The sequence below is a fragment of the Vipera ursinii genome (genome assembly GCF_947247035.1).
Source record: "Vipera ursinii genome assembly, chromosome: 2".
NCBI classification, from domain to species: domain Eukaryota; kingdom Metazoa; phylum Chordata; class Lepidosauria; order Squamata; family Viperidae; genus Vipera; species Vipera ursinii.
The window spans coordinates 68,729,163-68,744,467 of record NC_139513.1 but is presented as its reverse complement, the minus strand read 5'-3'; the positions used below and the strand labels follow the sequence as shown (position 1 = coordinate 68,744,467).

The window sequence follows — 15,305 nt, the reverse complement described above, 5'->3', positions numbered from 1 at the left end:
AAATTGGGAGTATGTCTGAGATAATCTGACTGATTGTGCTATGTTTATCAGCCTTGCAGTTTAATTCTACCCAAACAAAAGCAATTAGAGAGGGGATTGGGAGATATAAAAAACTCTTCTCACTATTGAGAAGCTTTAGATAGATAGAAAGAAACAAAAAGGACCTTCTCAATAATTGATATAATACTTAGAAAAGAAAAAAAATGTTGAAATATGCACTGTACAAAAAGAGATCACAGATAGTTCTTGACTTACAACAAAGCACTCATTAAGTGAGTTTTGCCCCACTTTATGACCTTTTTGCCATAGTTGTTAAGTGAATCATGTGTTTGTTAAGTGAATCTGGCTTCCCACATTGTCTTTGTTAGACGCTGTCTGGGAAGGTTACAAATGGCAATCACATGATCTCGGGACAGTTCAACTATCATAAATACATGTCATTGTCAAGTGTCCAAATTTTGATCACGTGACTATGGGTAAGCTGCAATTGTTGTAAATATGGAAACCGGTCATAAGTCACTTTTTTTCCGTGCCATCTTATTCTGTAAAGTCTCATGGCTTTGGTTCCCAAAAGTTTACCCCAAGGTACTAACATGCCCAGTGTGATGTCCCTTGGCATTCAACATGCTCTGTGTTCTACCTGACTTAGATTGAAAATAATCTTTAATATAAAACTTTAGACAATGTAATGCTACAAAGTGAAATGGTAGCATCCAAAATCATTCTAATTTTCCAGGGTTCCCAGGACCCTTATGCTTTCTTCAAATATAAATATATCTGGAGGTTTTAGCTGAGGTTTTTTTTTTGCAAATGGGCACAGAAAAAAGGAGCAAAATATGTATAGGTGATAGGAAGCATCCTATGAGAGATGTTATAGGAGTAGCATGTAGATTTCTGACAAAATGTAGTTAGTTATACCTCTTATGATAGCCATTTTGCAGAAGTCTTCTATTCCCAGAAACTATTTTGCAAGACTATCCATAACAGGGGTCCCCAGCCCTAGGCTGGTACTGGGCCATGGGCCATTTGGAACTGGGCCACACAAGTAGTGGGCGAGCAAACAAGTGTGCACAGCTCCACTTCTGCGAGCAGTGGACAAGCGTGCAAAGCTCCATTTGCATGAGCTGCACATGTACACACTCACCCGCTGCTCTTGCAGAACCATACCTCCTCCCCCTCTCTGCCACTGCCGCTGCTGGTCTGCAGAGCCGGAAAGTTGGGCACTGCTGATCAACTACTTTGGTCTCAAAATTATAAAAGCTTCTACCAGTCCTAAAAATGTTTGTTGCTCCTGGTCTACAGTACACCCCTTTTGATCTTTTACTGTTAAGTAAATTGTCAGAAAAAGATGAGTCTTCTAAATATAGGGGCAGTAAATAGTTGGTATACATTAACTGAAGGAGCTAAACATGAATTTCTTGCACTGAGATAATATTTTGGGATAGATATATGTAAACTGTATAATATATAATCAGAAAGTAACAGTTTCTTTGTTTTTACATCACTTCTGAGTAACATTCCCCACTTTTTAAAAAAGTAATTGCTTTTTATTTTCCAGAGGAACTTTATTGACAAATCATGCCATTAAAAATAATTTTGTTTTCTTTTCATCATGTACCAGATGTAACAATTCCTTTTATATTGGACTGAACATTACATATAAATGGATGCAAAAGTATTTAACATTAGTAAGATGATATAATAATAATGGGGATAAATAAATATGTAACCTCATACTTGTAAACTAATTGTATCAATCTATGCAGTTTGCAGTATGCATTTTGCAGAAAAATACTATTGTAACTGCTGGTAACATATTGGATTTGTATATGCTGAATTTTTCAAAAAGCTTTCCTACTGTTTCATTCTAGAGAGACCAGACAATCTGTTTAATGGAGAGCTAATAAATAAATCAGCAGTTCCCTCAAAAAGAATTAAAAAGCAAACAAAATGATCACTTTTTATTCCTTTAGCTTCATATAGAAAGAAATGTTTATGTACTTCAGTATATGTTTATGACATATACTGAAATGTTATCATTTATTTTTAAACAGTGTCCCCAGAGTAACTGATAAACAATTTGAAATTCTAGAAAATAGTAAAATAGAAAAATTAAAATCATTTTGATGCTTCATTAATAATGTATTTTTATGAAACCACCATGGAGGATGATATTGTTTAGCAAACCATATTGATCCTGGTGCAAAAATAGCAAGGTTTTCGTTCGTTCATTTGTGCTTTTTTATTTTAATGATTTTATACGTCAAATAAGCACTGGCACTAAAGCAAGGTACAATTCATGTTTCAAATGCCTAGCTTTGCCAATCTACCTCAGTTCTTTTATATTTATTTATATTCTTTTTAATTTAGTGCTGAAGGGTGCTGGATTGACAACTCTGGAGGCTGAAGCCCTCTATTTATCCACAGAACAGATACAGCCTGGGCGGCAGCAGTGCAAGCTTTCCCACACTGCCCCCACCAATGTGCCTCATCTCTGTCCTGGAGGGACCACCTCTAGAGGTGAGAAGAGAGATTGGTCTCCATGACTCTTTCAGTCCTTGGCCTGTCTGTTAAGACTGTTAGCTTGTGGCAGCATACCCCGTTCAGTCAGAAAATGTGCCACATTCATCAGCAGGTTTCACTGTATATATTCAGTGTCGATAGATTCCACCGTGATTTCAGAAATTGTTACTGAGCCTTGACTAACTGAATAGAGATATCAAGGATCATTGTTGGCCTAAACGATATGTCAGTCACTACACTTTTCCAACAATTTCTTAATTTCCAGCAAAATATTGAGTATTTTGATTGGCCCTTTCATAAGCCAGCATGACATGAAATTCAAATTAAAAGAATACTTTTCTTCCTGGCATATTATTCTATTTCATGAAGTAAATATTAGTGAATAAAAATAATGTGTCAAGCTGTTTCATTTGCAGTTTACAAAAATCTCAAAGTACTATTGAAAGTAGTACTATCTAGCGAAATGCTGGTATATTCTAAATTCGTACCACTGAAATAAAAAGTATCCTGTATTAATCCATTTTCTATAGTTATATTCTGTTCTTAGAGTAGTAAAACATGATGCATAAAGCAACTTTAAGAAGCTTTGCTTCACAGATTAATTTATTGGCATTCTAAAATATAACTCAAAATGCTATTTACTAACAGTGTAAGAAGTCATATAATCTTTTCCCTCACAAATGCTAGTTATGAATTTCTAATCTAGTACATACCCTTCTTTCAGAATTGAACTTAGAGCACAGATAAAACTTCCATAAGGATTCTACAAGCGCTAGCTATTCTTGGATGACAATACTGAGATGAAATTTCTAGTACATATCTGTAATTAGCAACTAATTAGCAACTGATGTAATATCAATGATATTAAATAAACATTCATATATTTGTTTCATAAATCTAAATACAAAAAACCTGAAGTCCTTACTCCTTCACACGCTACATAATAGGGTGCCATATTTATTGTTAATAAGATCATGACTTCACTAACATGAATTTATTGAAAAGGAGGACCAGTGACCTTCTGTAATGATTCGTCCTGTGGACTAATGCTAGAGAAGCACTGTTTGCCATGGCCTCATATTTTATATATAAGATTTCATCTGAAGTTAAAATAGGAACGTTTCATGCAAAGATACATTAATTCTGTTTGAAAGCAATATTTAAATGTAGTTAATATATTTTCAAAATGGCTCCTTGCTATGGTCATAGTGGGAACAATCTGGTAATTCATGCTATTTTATCGGACTTTTCTTTCCTCCGCCTAAGCAGCAAATCACATTTATAAATAATTACATAAATAATCAGAATTATATAGTAGAAGATTAATATTAGACTTGTATTTAAAAGAACGTTAAGAAATTTAGTAAATATGAACCTATCAATACATATTTGTTGTATATAACAAAGTTATTTAGGAATAAGGAATACCAGTTGTACAAAATGAGAGATAATGAATTGTGAGATTTTGAGTTCACAGTGAAAATGTATGCCACAAATTTAGCTTTATGTTAGCTATATAGAGACTTACGAGTCTTAAGTTTTATGTGCATCTAGAAAATGGAACAAATGCTTTAGAACAAATATGTTTCAAAATATCTTTGAAATATTTTTCATCTCATTTCTTCGCTCAGAAACACAGGATGGTATTCAGTTCATATAATTTGTTTTCCTCTTATAATAATTATAAGAGACGGGGTCTAGAGTGCTGTTGGAGATCCAGCCGGTCTGAACCTGACTGATTGCGGCTAAGAGCCTTTACGAGGTCTTATCTCGCTGCAATGAGGACGGCGAAGTCTAATTACTTTGCTGCCCTCATCGCGTCCGCAGATAATTGCCCGGCTGCCCTGTTTCGGGTTACTCTCTCTCTCCTTCATCGGGAGAAGAGGGAGGAGCCCTTGCAGGGCAGGCCGAGGAGTTTAGTCATCATCTTATGGATAAAATTGCTCAGATTCGGGCCGGCTTGGACTCTGACTGGACAGAGTCTGACGGGGAGGAATTGAGCAGTCTTGAGAGTATTATCTGGACTGAGTTTGATCCTATGACCCCCAATGAGGTGGACAGGATCATGAGGAGGCTGAGCTCTACCACCTGTTTATTGGACCCGTGCCCCTCCTGGCTGGTTTATGCAGCCCGGGAGGAGACACGAGGCTGGTTCCAGGCAGTAATAACTGCTTCTTTGAGGGAGGGTGTTTTCCCTGCCGCCTTGAAAGAGGCAGTGGTGAGGCCCCTCCTCAAGAAGCCTGCCCTGGACCCGGCGATTTTGGATATTGTCCTATCTCCAACCTTCGCTTTTTGGCGAAGGTTGTTGAGAGTGTGGTAGCGCATCAGCTCCCTCTATTCCTGGAGGAAACTGATTATCTTGACCCGTACCAATCGGGTTTCAGGCCCGGGCATAGCACGGAGACAGCATTGGTCGTGCTGGTGAATGATCTCTGGCGGGCTTGGGTTGTTCCTCTGTTCTAGTCCTATTAGACCTCTCAGCGGCTTTTGATACCATTGACCATGGTATCCTACTGCGGCGTCTCAGGGGGCTGGGAGTGGGGGGCGCTGTTTTATGGTGGTTCTCCTCCTACCTCCTGGGCCACTCGCAGTCGGTGTTGACGGGAGGACAGAGGTCCACCCCGAGATCTCTCGTTTGTAGAGCCCCTCAGGGGTCGGTCCTCTCTCCCCTCCTGTTCAACATCTACATGAAGCTGCTGGGTGAGCTCATTCGTGGTTTCAGGGTGGGGTATCACCAGTACGCTGATGATACCCAACTTTTTCTTTCCACCCCTAACCAACCCAGTGATGCCCTCGCCGTGATGTCCCGTTGCCTAGAGGCGGTCCGGGTTTGGATGGGGAGAAACAGGCTTCGTCTCAATCCTGCCAAGACTGAGTGGCTGTTCATACCGTCATCTCGGGCTGACCAGTTTTCTCCATCATTAACAATAGGGGATGAGGTGTTACCCCCTGTTGATAGGGCTCGCAACTTGGGCGTCCTCCTGGATTCACGACTCAGTTTTGAAGATCATATAGGAGCCGTGACCAGGGGGTCTTTTGCCCAGATTCGCCTGGTGCGCCAGTTGTGGCCCTATCTGGATCAAGATGCCCTACGCACAGTCACTCATGCACTTGTGACCTCCCGCTTAGACTACTGCAATGCCCTCTACATGGGGCTGCCCTTGAGGACCACTCGGAGGCTTCAACTGGTGCAGAATTCAGCCGCGCAAGTTGTGATGTGACTTCCCAAAATGATAAATGTATATGACATACATACACCTGAATAAAAGTAATGATTTTATTAGGGTTAGGGTTGGTTGAAAAGATGCATATTTCTTTCTGCTGTTAGCAAAGTCATCCACTCAGATGTTGCTGTGCATACTGCAAATGAGGGCATTTAAGACAGCAGTTGATCCAATGAAATCAAACATTTTAAGTTGCTTGTATCTGAATTGGCTGAATTATATATTACTTCTACTGAAGCTGTCTGAGGATTATTTTGTTTACAGAATTGTGGACAGGCTGTAGTAATGGCAGTTCCTATCTTACCATATTTGCATGTAGAAGGCACATTGTAATACAGTTTTGTACTCTTTAAAGATTTATGTGTAGCGTCTCTCTCTCTCTCTCACACACACACACACACACGAGTACACACATGTACACACACACTTATGTCTGTATGTAATGATTATATGTAAATTAAATGCATGAATGGCCAAGTTTTGTGTACGTGACTGTCGCTGAGAGACTATTAATACTATCTTTTAGTAGAGGCATTTCATGTTCTCATAGTCATTTATTCTTTTCAAATGTTGTCAGCTGTAGATCAGAATCATGCTATATTTTTGGCCATCAGCTGTCATTTAATTTCAATATATGTAGTAAATACCATTTCAAGCTTTACTGCAATATGAATGTACCACATATTCATGCATTCCTATGTGCAGGATTATATGTTGATATGTTCATAATACCCAACAAAACTCCAATGCCACAGCACTAAGAATATTTTTTATATTTTATTGGAAGGGTGATCCCAAAAGAGGCAGGATATGCAAAATCAAATTTAATTTTAAAAATAAATGTTTATTTATTTTTCACATTTTTGAACTACCCGCCTTGCTCAGAGATATTGACAATCAAACCACGCTGATTGTTTATAAACCCTGAGTATTTAATTCAAAACTTCAAGAAGAAAATATTCTAATTATATAGTAAATCACATCATTTCCTTATCGTAGCCTCTCTTAAAGCTAGGATCACTTCTTTCAGATGCTTGTCCAGTGGCATTAACAAAATTATCCAGATATCCCATTTCCAGCTGCCAATTTTATTGTACAACAGTTAGATTATTAATTATAGATTATAGATTATTATTTTTCTATACAACATCTTTATCAAAGACATCTGTTGTAAAGATTTGATGTTATTTTTGTACTGAATATTGGTATTTAATTGATGAGAAAACTGCTTCCCTGATAATTCAGTTATTGCAATAGAGGAACTGTGTAATTGACAGAGTCAAACATATTGATTGAAAGATGCCTCTGATATCTTTGTTTATGGATCAAACAACCATCCGATTCCTGTGTGCATACCATTGTATTTACAACTTTAAATGATTGAACCTTTTTCCCCATTTAAATGTGAGTGTGCTGCTCTTTTGCAGTATGTCGGCCTAAAAGTAATACAGGAAGTACGTATTTTGTATGATCAGAGATGCATATATTTATGAAGCATCCATCCAGTATATCTCTGAGCTATCCGCAAACATCTGATAACAAGGAACTTAGATATTCTATTTGCTGTTATTTTTAAAAAGATGCCAATACCTTTGTTTTCCCTAGTAAGAGAATACATCTAAACCTTGTCCAAATGGTTAGGATTTACAAAGTTCTGTTACTTACAATATTACTTTTTACATGTTCGTTTACTTTGAAAATGGTCCTCTTTTTTGATTCAGTAGTTTCCGAATTAGTGCACAGGAAAAAAATGAGCAAAATAGACAGAGAGATAACAAGAATAAAGTGCAAAGTAATAATAATAATAATAATAATAATAATAATAATAATAATAATAATAATAATAATAGAAAAACATACTTCCAAACCTAACAACAAAAAAGTAAAATAAATTGTGTATAAAAAAGGAAAAAAATAACCCAAATATCAAATAAATTTAACATTAAGCTGATAGAATCCACCCCTGCTGCTTACTGAGGAAGAAGAAAAACTGATAAATTTTCCTCCCGTTTACAAAATGAGTCTACAAATAGTTATAAACTTTCCTATCCCTATTTAACAAGAATAATATATTAAATAAACAAATATTCCAGGTGAGAGACTCCCCGCTAACCACCAATTCCAATACCAAAAGCTGCACAACTACATTTTACAGATTAGGTTAAGGCAGTAACTGTCTTAGAGCCATGTGCTTTTTGAAATTTTTAATTAATATTTATTAATTATTTACAATAAGAATGACAACAGAATAATACATAGGGGAAGGGACAAGGGGTTTAAAGACACAAACCATATAATCACATAACACAAACCATGGAAGACAAACAAAACAGACCAAGAGTTATATCTACTCTCCTATTAACAAAAAATATATCATCCCAGCTAAACTTTCCAATACATAGAATATCCTTATCATTAAAAGAAAAACAAAACTACCATTGGTCATATCTTGTCAACCTTGTAAGCCTAATAAATTACACAGGTCAATTAAGTGGGCGATCTCATCACTCGTCTCCTAAATTGAACCTTCTTTTAAGCCATGCAAAACATTTGTTCTAACTTATATTATATAGTGATTCACGTTTATCTTTTAAAATGTATGTTAACCTGTCCATCTCGGCACAACAGAGAATCTTGTTTATTATAAAATGGTCAGGGGGTATATCTGGGACCCAGGACACATACTATGTTTCTATTGATGTGAAAGCCAGATCAGCTTTAGACAGATCCGTTGGAAAGGCTCCAACATTCCGAGTTCTGGAAAATTTACCAAGTGGCAGTCATAGCCCTTGTAGCAAGTGTACTTATTCAGTTCATTATCATTGTTGATATAAACCTAAGCATAAATTAGAGACAATATAAATATCTAAAAAAAATTCAGAAAATTTAATCATTTGGGAGATTGGTGAGCAATGTAACCATTTTCCCCAAATTAAATTTTCAAAAGCTATACACGTCAACATACATTTTGAAGAGTAGAAAAACTGCAATTTTCCAACAAACTTCTATCAAAGTGGAAAATCTAAAAATTAGTCTCTTACAGTGCTTTCATATATTGCCAACCCTCTGGAATAGTTTTGAAAATATGCAAATTGATAAAGCCCATAGATGCTATTGGGCTTCTATGCTTGTGGATGCTGTTCTGCCAGTTTAAAGATAGAATTGGCTATAATAGTGTTTTAATATTTTCAGATTAATTTTTAACTGCTTAATTTTTTGGAGGGGGAAAAATAAATTTGTTTTGAACTTATAGCCCTAACTTTATACGTGTGTGTGTGTGTGTGTGTGTGTGTGTGTGTGTATGAAAAATAGTCGAACAACGGGATAATATATATATATATAAAAAAACCAACAACTGTTTAATAAACTTAGCTTTCGTCGGCTAACTGCCGACGTCATCTGAGTGGAATGCTAGAGGTTCAAAAGCCTGCCTATAAGACCAACTGCTTCTTTTGGTCTACCCAAAAAAATCAGGCTAGGGTTTATTTTCTGGGTGGGTCTTATTTTAGGGGAAACACAGTATTGTTTGAGTGAGATGAACTGTATAAAATATATGCCAAAGCTGAACATGTAGTATTCCTTCCTGTTCAGTCAAATATGTTAATATTTTTAAAATGAAATTATATAAATGTAGAAAGGTAACTAATAACATAAGCAGTGCCTTGCTGAATTGGACCTTTGGCCCATCTCAACCAGCTATCTGTTCTCAGAGTGGCCAACCAAGTGCACAAGTATCTGGTACATCTAGTTTCCCAGGCCTTTTTTAGACAGTCACACTGCCACTGAAGCTAATGCTGGCAGATGTACCAGAAAGATTTTTATTTCAGTAAAAATGGAGTTATAGAATTCATTGACTTATTAACCCAGCTGCTCTAACCTGATGGTTCTTCAAGCCACCCAAACCCCCTTTGATAAGCTGATGAAAAATGATGGCATAATTCTCTGCCATTTTGTGATGTAGGGTATATTACATTTATTAAATAACTTTCAAATTCCTTTAAAAATCCCACTCTTATCTCCTTGTCTGTTGTAGTTTCATTCGGTTGGTCACTTTCTGCCAATGTCATCTTTGTTCACCACAAGATTCCTCATCACCTCCCATAATTACCCACTCTCTCATTGCCATCTTATATTTGAAATGTTGTAAATGTTTGTGAGTTATACATCTCCGGAAGATGAAAGAACTGGATGAAAGAGAACCTTTTGTGTTTTGTCATGTGTACGTGATTGCTCTGACTCGTTTACAGGCTCTCCCTCTCTACCAGATAAATACCGTCATCATCGAGAAGTAATGATGCTACTACCAGCACACCGGGATCGGCCTAGCAGTGCTATGTATCCTACAGCTATCATGGAAAATGGACAGGTAAAGTATGTGTGCGTGTGTGTCTTTGTATGTGTATGCATGCATACCCATGTACCTGCATATATGTGTGTATCTTTGTGAGTTAGATTATATCAGCTCTGACACAATTAGCTTAAAAACATTTTCCTATATGTGGGGAGTTGTCTTAAAAATTACCTACAGGAAATTAGATACTTTCCTGATTTGGGCAAAGGTTAGTATATATTTTGCTAAAAGCCAGTCTTGGGACATTTCTACACAGTCACTGGTTTCACTCTTCCATGCTATTGGAAGTGTTTCTGGAAGGTGCCACAAGTGTCCTCACTGCCATCCTTGCTACAGCTACAACTCTGACCGGATCAATAATAGTGGGAGAAAAATCAGCCAGCAGTGCCATCACCCCTTCCTTATTTTTGTCACATCATGAAGTCACTTGACAGGAAAGCACAGCCACTCTTCAAATCAACCTGGAAGAATAGGAAGTCTTCCTTGCCAGGCACTGTGGTTGTAGGGGAGGGAAATGCAGAGTCTAGAGACATATACGTCTAGAGAGAGAGAGAAAGGTTCTTTTTCTGCTGCAAATGAAGGTACTCTCGTCTCCAAAAAGAGATATGCTTGAGATTTTCTCTGTTCCTTCATGTCATAATTACTCTTGCACCCAATTATCTGTCTTCAGCTGTTTTGTTTTATTCAGCATCTTACTAAAGGATTTAATTCTACATTCCATTATCTATCAGCAAAGGTATATTGTCACTTACTGCTTGTAATTTAAGTATAAATGTATTATACTATCACATGCATGCTGATAGTATACACTCTTCAAGACATATAGGGCTTTATGAGTTAAAACCATTGCTTTAAACTACCGGTACTTCTGGAAAACCATTGGCTACCAATTCAGGACCTGTAACAAGGTATAATTTATTTATCAAATTAATATGCCTACCCATCTCACACAAAATGATTTTGGATGATGTACAATAAAATATTAAAGTCAAACATAAAAACCAATTAAAATTATTAAATAATTAACATAAGTATAAAAACAATATTTCAAGAGAGTTAATTAAGATGTTATACATCAGGGGTGTCAAACACAATTTCATTGAGGGCCGCATCAGCATTGCGGTTGCCCTTAGGGGGCCGGCTGGGTGTGGCCAGGGTGGGCGTGGCCTACTGGGTGGGCATGGCCAGCTCTACATCATTTGCGTCAAGGGTGCCTATGGGGGCCTGGGCAGGAGTGGGACAGATCTGAGGGTCTCTGGCAGAAGGAGATGGGACCAGGGAAGTGCCAAGGCATGGTCTACCGGAGGAGCCTCACTGTTCCTCTCAGGCCATGCGGGGGAGGGGGGCTGGATGGTGGCATGGAGGTCAAATGCCTAGCCCAGCCCTCAAGCACCCACGGCACTAAGCCCAGCCATACTTCCCCAAGGGGGTGCCCAGCTGCATTTACCTCCTCCTCAAGGCTGCTGCTGCTGCTGCTGTGCTTCCTCTCCTTAGCCAGGTTGCTCATTATGGGTACGAGGGCAAAATCAAGAGGGAGGCCCATTCCTTCTCCATGTGAGGAGACCTGGCTTTGTATCCAAAGCTTCCTTAGCAATAGGATGGGAGACACCCCACGATAGGCCAGGAGGAGGGGGCAAGGGGATGGTGAAAGGGCAGCAGGGCAGGACTAAGGTAGGACTTCCCTCAGACCTTCCCTCTCCTTCCTTCCTTCCAAAGAACAGAGTGGTGGGAAAATATTTGAGATGAGGGAGGGAGAAAAACAGGCAAGAAACACAGCTCGGAAAGTGTCATCCTTCGTGAGGAATGAAGAGATGCACCATTGCCTGGAAATGGCCAGCACATGGCCCTCGCCTACTTCACATATCCAGCTTGGTGGGCTCTATGGGAGGGGATGCCATGTTACCTGCGCAATGCTGCCCAGCCCCTAGCCTGCCTGGTTTTGGCAGGTAGCAGAGTGCTCTACTCACAGTGCCGAGAGGCTGAACCGGGTGGCATGAATCTGAAGAGAAGCACAATGCTCCCCAACCCCTAGCCTGCCCAAAGTAGGCAGGGCCATCTGCTGGCCACTTCCAGGTGTTGGTGCATTTCTTCATTCCTCACAAAGGGTGATACCTCCCCAGCATGCGCCGAGGGGGCAGTGCCAACACAGCACGGGCCGGTTCCTCGCTGTTTCCAGATGGCCTTGTGGAGCTAAGACTGAATGTATTTCAGCATACATGACCACCACAAAATTGTACATTGGCTCCTGGCCAACCTGGGTCGGGGCCAAGACAGCGGGGGCCGTTCCCTTACTGTTTCCAGCATGGCTTCACGGGCCACATGAAATCACTTCGCGGGCCGCATCCGGCCCCTGGGCCTTGTGTTTGACATGTCTGTTATACATGGTTCAACTAACTGCTGCCAGGGGATTCCCCAGGCCTGATGGGAAAACTATATTTTGTGGGCTTTCCAAAAGGCTGTAAGGTATTGAGGGAAGGAATGTTACAGAGGGTAAGTGCCATAGTAGAAAGGACTCAATTCCGGGAACCCATCAAATGGAATTCCTTAGCAAATGGGACCTGCAGCAGGCCTCTTGATGAAGCTCCTTGATAGAAGTTAGTAACTGGTCCTCAGATAATCTGGCCCCATGTCACATAGAGCTTTAAAGGTCAAATACACTATCTTGAACTATACCCAAAAGCAAACTGGCAACCAGTGCAGCTCATGGAGAGAAGTATAATGTGAATCCTTCTCGGAACATCCATTACTGCCCATATTACTCCATTTTGCACCAGCTGAAGCTTCCAGATACTTTTCAGGAGCAGCCCCATTTAGAGCATGTTACACTAGTCCATTCAGGAGATGAGGAGGGCACGAGTGACTGTGAGTAGAGCTTCACAATCCAGGAACAGGTACAGTAGGCACACAATATGAATTTGTGCACATGACACCTAGTGCCAGTTACTACATGGGTGCTGCATATTGAACCAACTGGTTTTCTTCAAGTCTTTAAAGGCAGCCCCATGTAGAATACATTGTAGTAATCTAATTGGCTTGCAATGAGAGTACAAGCGAGTGTCTGTCACAAAGTCTTCTCTCCAGGAAGAGCTACTGCTTGTGCACGAGCCAATGTTTGGCTGAGGTTCACATCACCATAGCCTCCATTGGCCCCCCCTGTTGAAGCTAGAAATCAAGGAAGGTCTCAAATCATGAACCTGCTCCCATGGGGGCAGTGTCATTTCTTTGAGATATAACACCAGAGCTGGCAGAGAATCTCACTGAAAAAGAACACACCTCTGTCTTGCTTGGCTTCAACTTCAGCCTTAATGAATAAATTGGTATGATGTGATATAGCCAGGAAATCACTAGCATTAGTTGGATTAACTGGCTGCCTTATCTTCAAGGCTTCAGACACAGGATTTCTGTTCTGTCACCATAGGAATTTCTAAGATAATGCATTTGCTATTTAACCATTTGAGACCTGAACATGATATGCAAATGAGATCTTTCATTGCAAAAAGGATATTTGATTAATTAATCCTATGATTCTGCATTTGTTATATGGAATATTTTTTTTCAATAGTCTTGAATTGCATTTTATCTTTCCTAGCATCCAAATTTCCAGAGAGCCTTATTCCAGCAGGTAATTGGGCCGTGCAAACCCTGCAGTGATCCTAATCTATCTGTTGCTGAAAAAGGTATTGTCTACTCTATTTTATATATGTTTTATACATTCAGTTACTGTTTTTCCTTTGTAAGCTTGATATTAATAGTATTTCATTTTATCTGATACAAAATAATCTTATCACCAATCTGTTAAGTTTATATATCATACTTTTTATCCAGATAATATCTCCAGAAAACAATTGTTAAGGAAATAATTTCTGAAGCATCACTAATGCATACAAACAAAAATATATTCAAATTGGAATTTTCAAAATAAATAAATAGTCATGTGACATCGCGAGTTTGACAGGTCTGATCTATACTAAAATACAATAAATGGCCAAGTTGGGCAGTGAGCAAATGATTAGATGTGACTGCACTCTTTTTGTAGTTGCATTGTGATGTGCCACACAAATACGTAGGGAAGAATGTTCGTATTGCCATATCACAACACATGCTTTATCTGTCAGATTTTGCTGGAATCTTGGTTTCCTGCAGATGTACCATTTAATTCTCCACTGTAAATAGCAGTTAAAATCAGTTGTACAACAGCAAACAAGAGATTTTCAAATAAACTATGAAACAGAAATGGCATCTGATGGTATAAGAGATTGTGCTGATGCTGAGAAAGAAAGAAGAGTATCTCTGAATCCAAAAAAATAGCAAATGGGGGATTTCATCAAGGGTTTGTCAAGTAAATAGACTTAGTCCACCATGAAAACATTTTTTGGGAAAAAATTTTTTTGAAGAGATTCTTCTTACCAAAGCCACTAATAAATGAGGACTGGAGGGATCTAACTTAAATTCTCAAGATTCTGTACTCTAATCTCTAATTTTGCTCTCTTAATCATGTTCTTCAGTTAAGAGACTTGCTAAATAGGGATTGAGACTATTGAACTATGGAATCTGGCCCCAGAGCACAACATAGAGTTTAAAGAAAAATGCACATTAAAAGAATTGTCTCAAATTACTTTTGAGTTCAAACATATTGCCTTTAGATAAAAAAAATGGCTTGAAAGTGTGGCAAAATCAGCTTAGCTCATGATAGGAGCAGAAAACCTGCTAAAATAGAAAGCAACTATATTTTGATTTTTAAAAATGGACTTGTGAAAAAATGGTTGTGAAAATGGACTAGGTTCTAAGGCTGCAAATTGTCATCTTTTTCAACTGTAGTACTCTCCTTCAAGTGACAAAGTGCTGATATATAAGACTTTGGCTAATGTGCTGTATCAGATTCACCTAAGATTGTGCTGGTTGTTTAGCAGTCAAAGAAGCAATTCTTCAGACATGATCAATGAAAAATCTTGTGGATAGTTATTAAAACAAGTTTTTTAGAAAGGATCTAATTTGGAATGTAATTACAGATCAGTATAAACTGTATTTGATGAAATACTCTTTGATTAGTGTCATGATTATTGAGAATGTTTTGAAAAACAGTTTGAAGCTATGAAAAACATCTTTATCTTGGTCATCGCGGCACAGTAACAGGCTCTGTTGGATCTTTGGTTATTCGGGTTTTTCCCCCCGTAGAACTAAAGGTGTAGGGGCGACGTTTCGACGGA

The 15,305-nt window shown here is 38.6% G+C and overlaps 1 protein-coding gene across 1 annotated transcript in view; it reads left to right on the top strand.

The window, feature by feature from the left end:
* DOCK3 (dedicator of cytokinesis 3) overlaps window positions 1-15,305 on the top strand; it is a gene marked incomplete at both ends in the record, with an annotated part of 184,279 nt that overhangs the window by 165,485 nt on the left and 3,489 nt on the right. Inside the window, 2 exons of the mRNA XM_083354955.1 lie at window positions 9,995-10,113; window positions 13,688-13,775. Of these exons, the coding sequence (XP_083211081.1) occupies window positions 9,995-10,113; window positions 13,688-13,775 (207 nt within the window). The remainder of the gene's footprint in view (window positions 1-9,994; window positions 10,114-13,687; window positions 13,776-15,305) is intronic.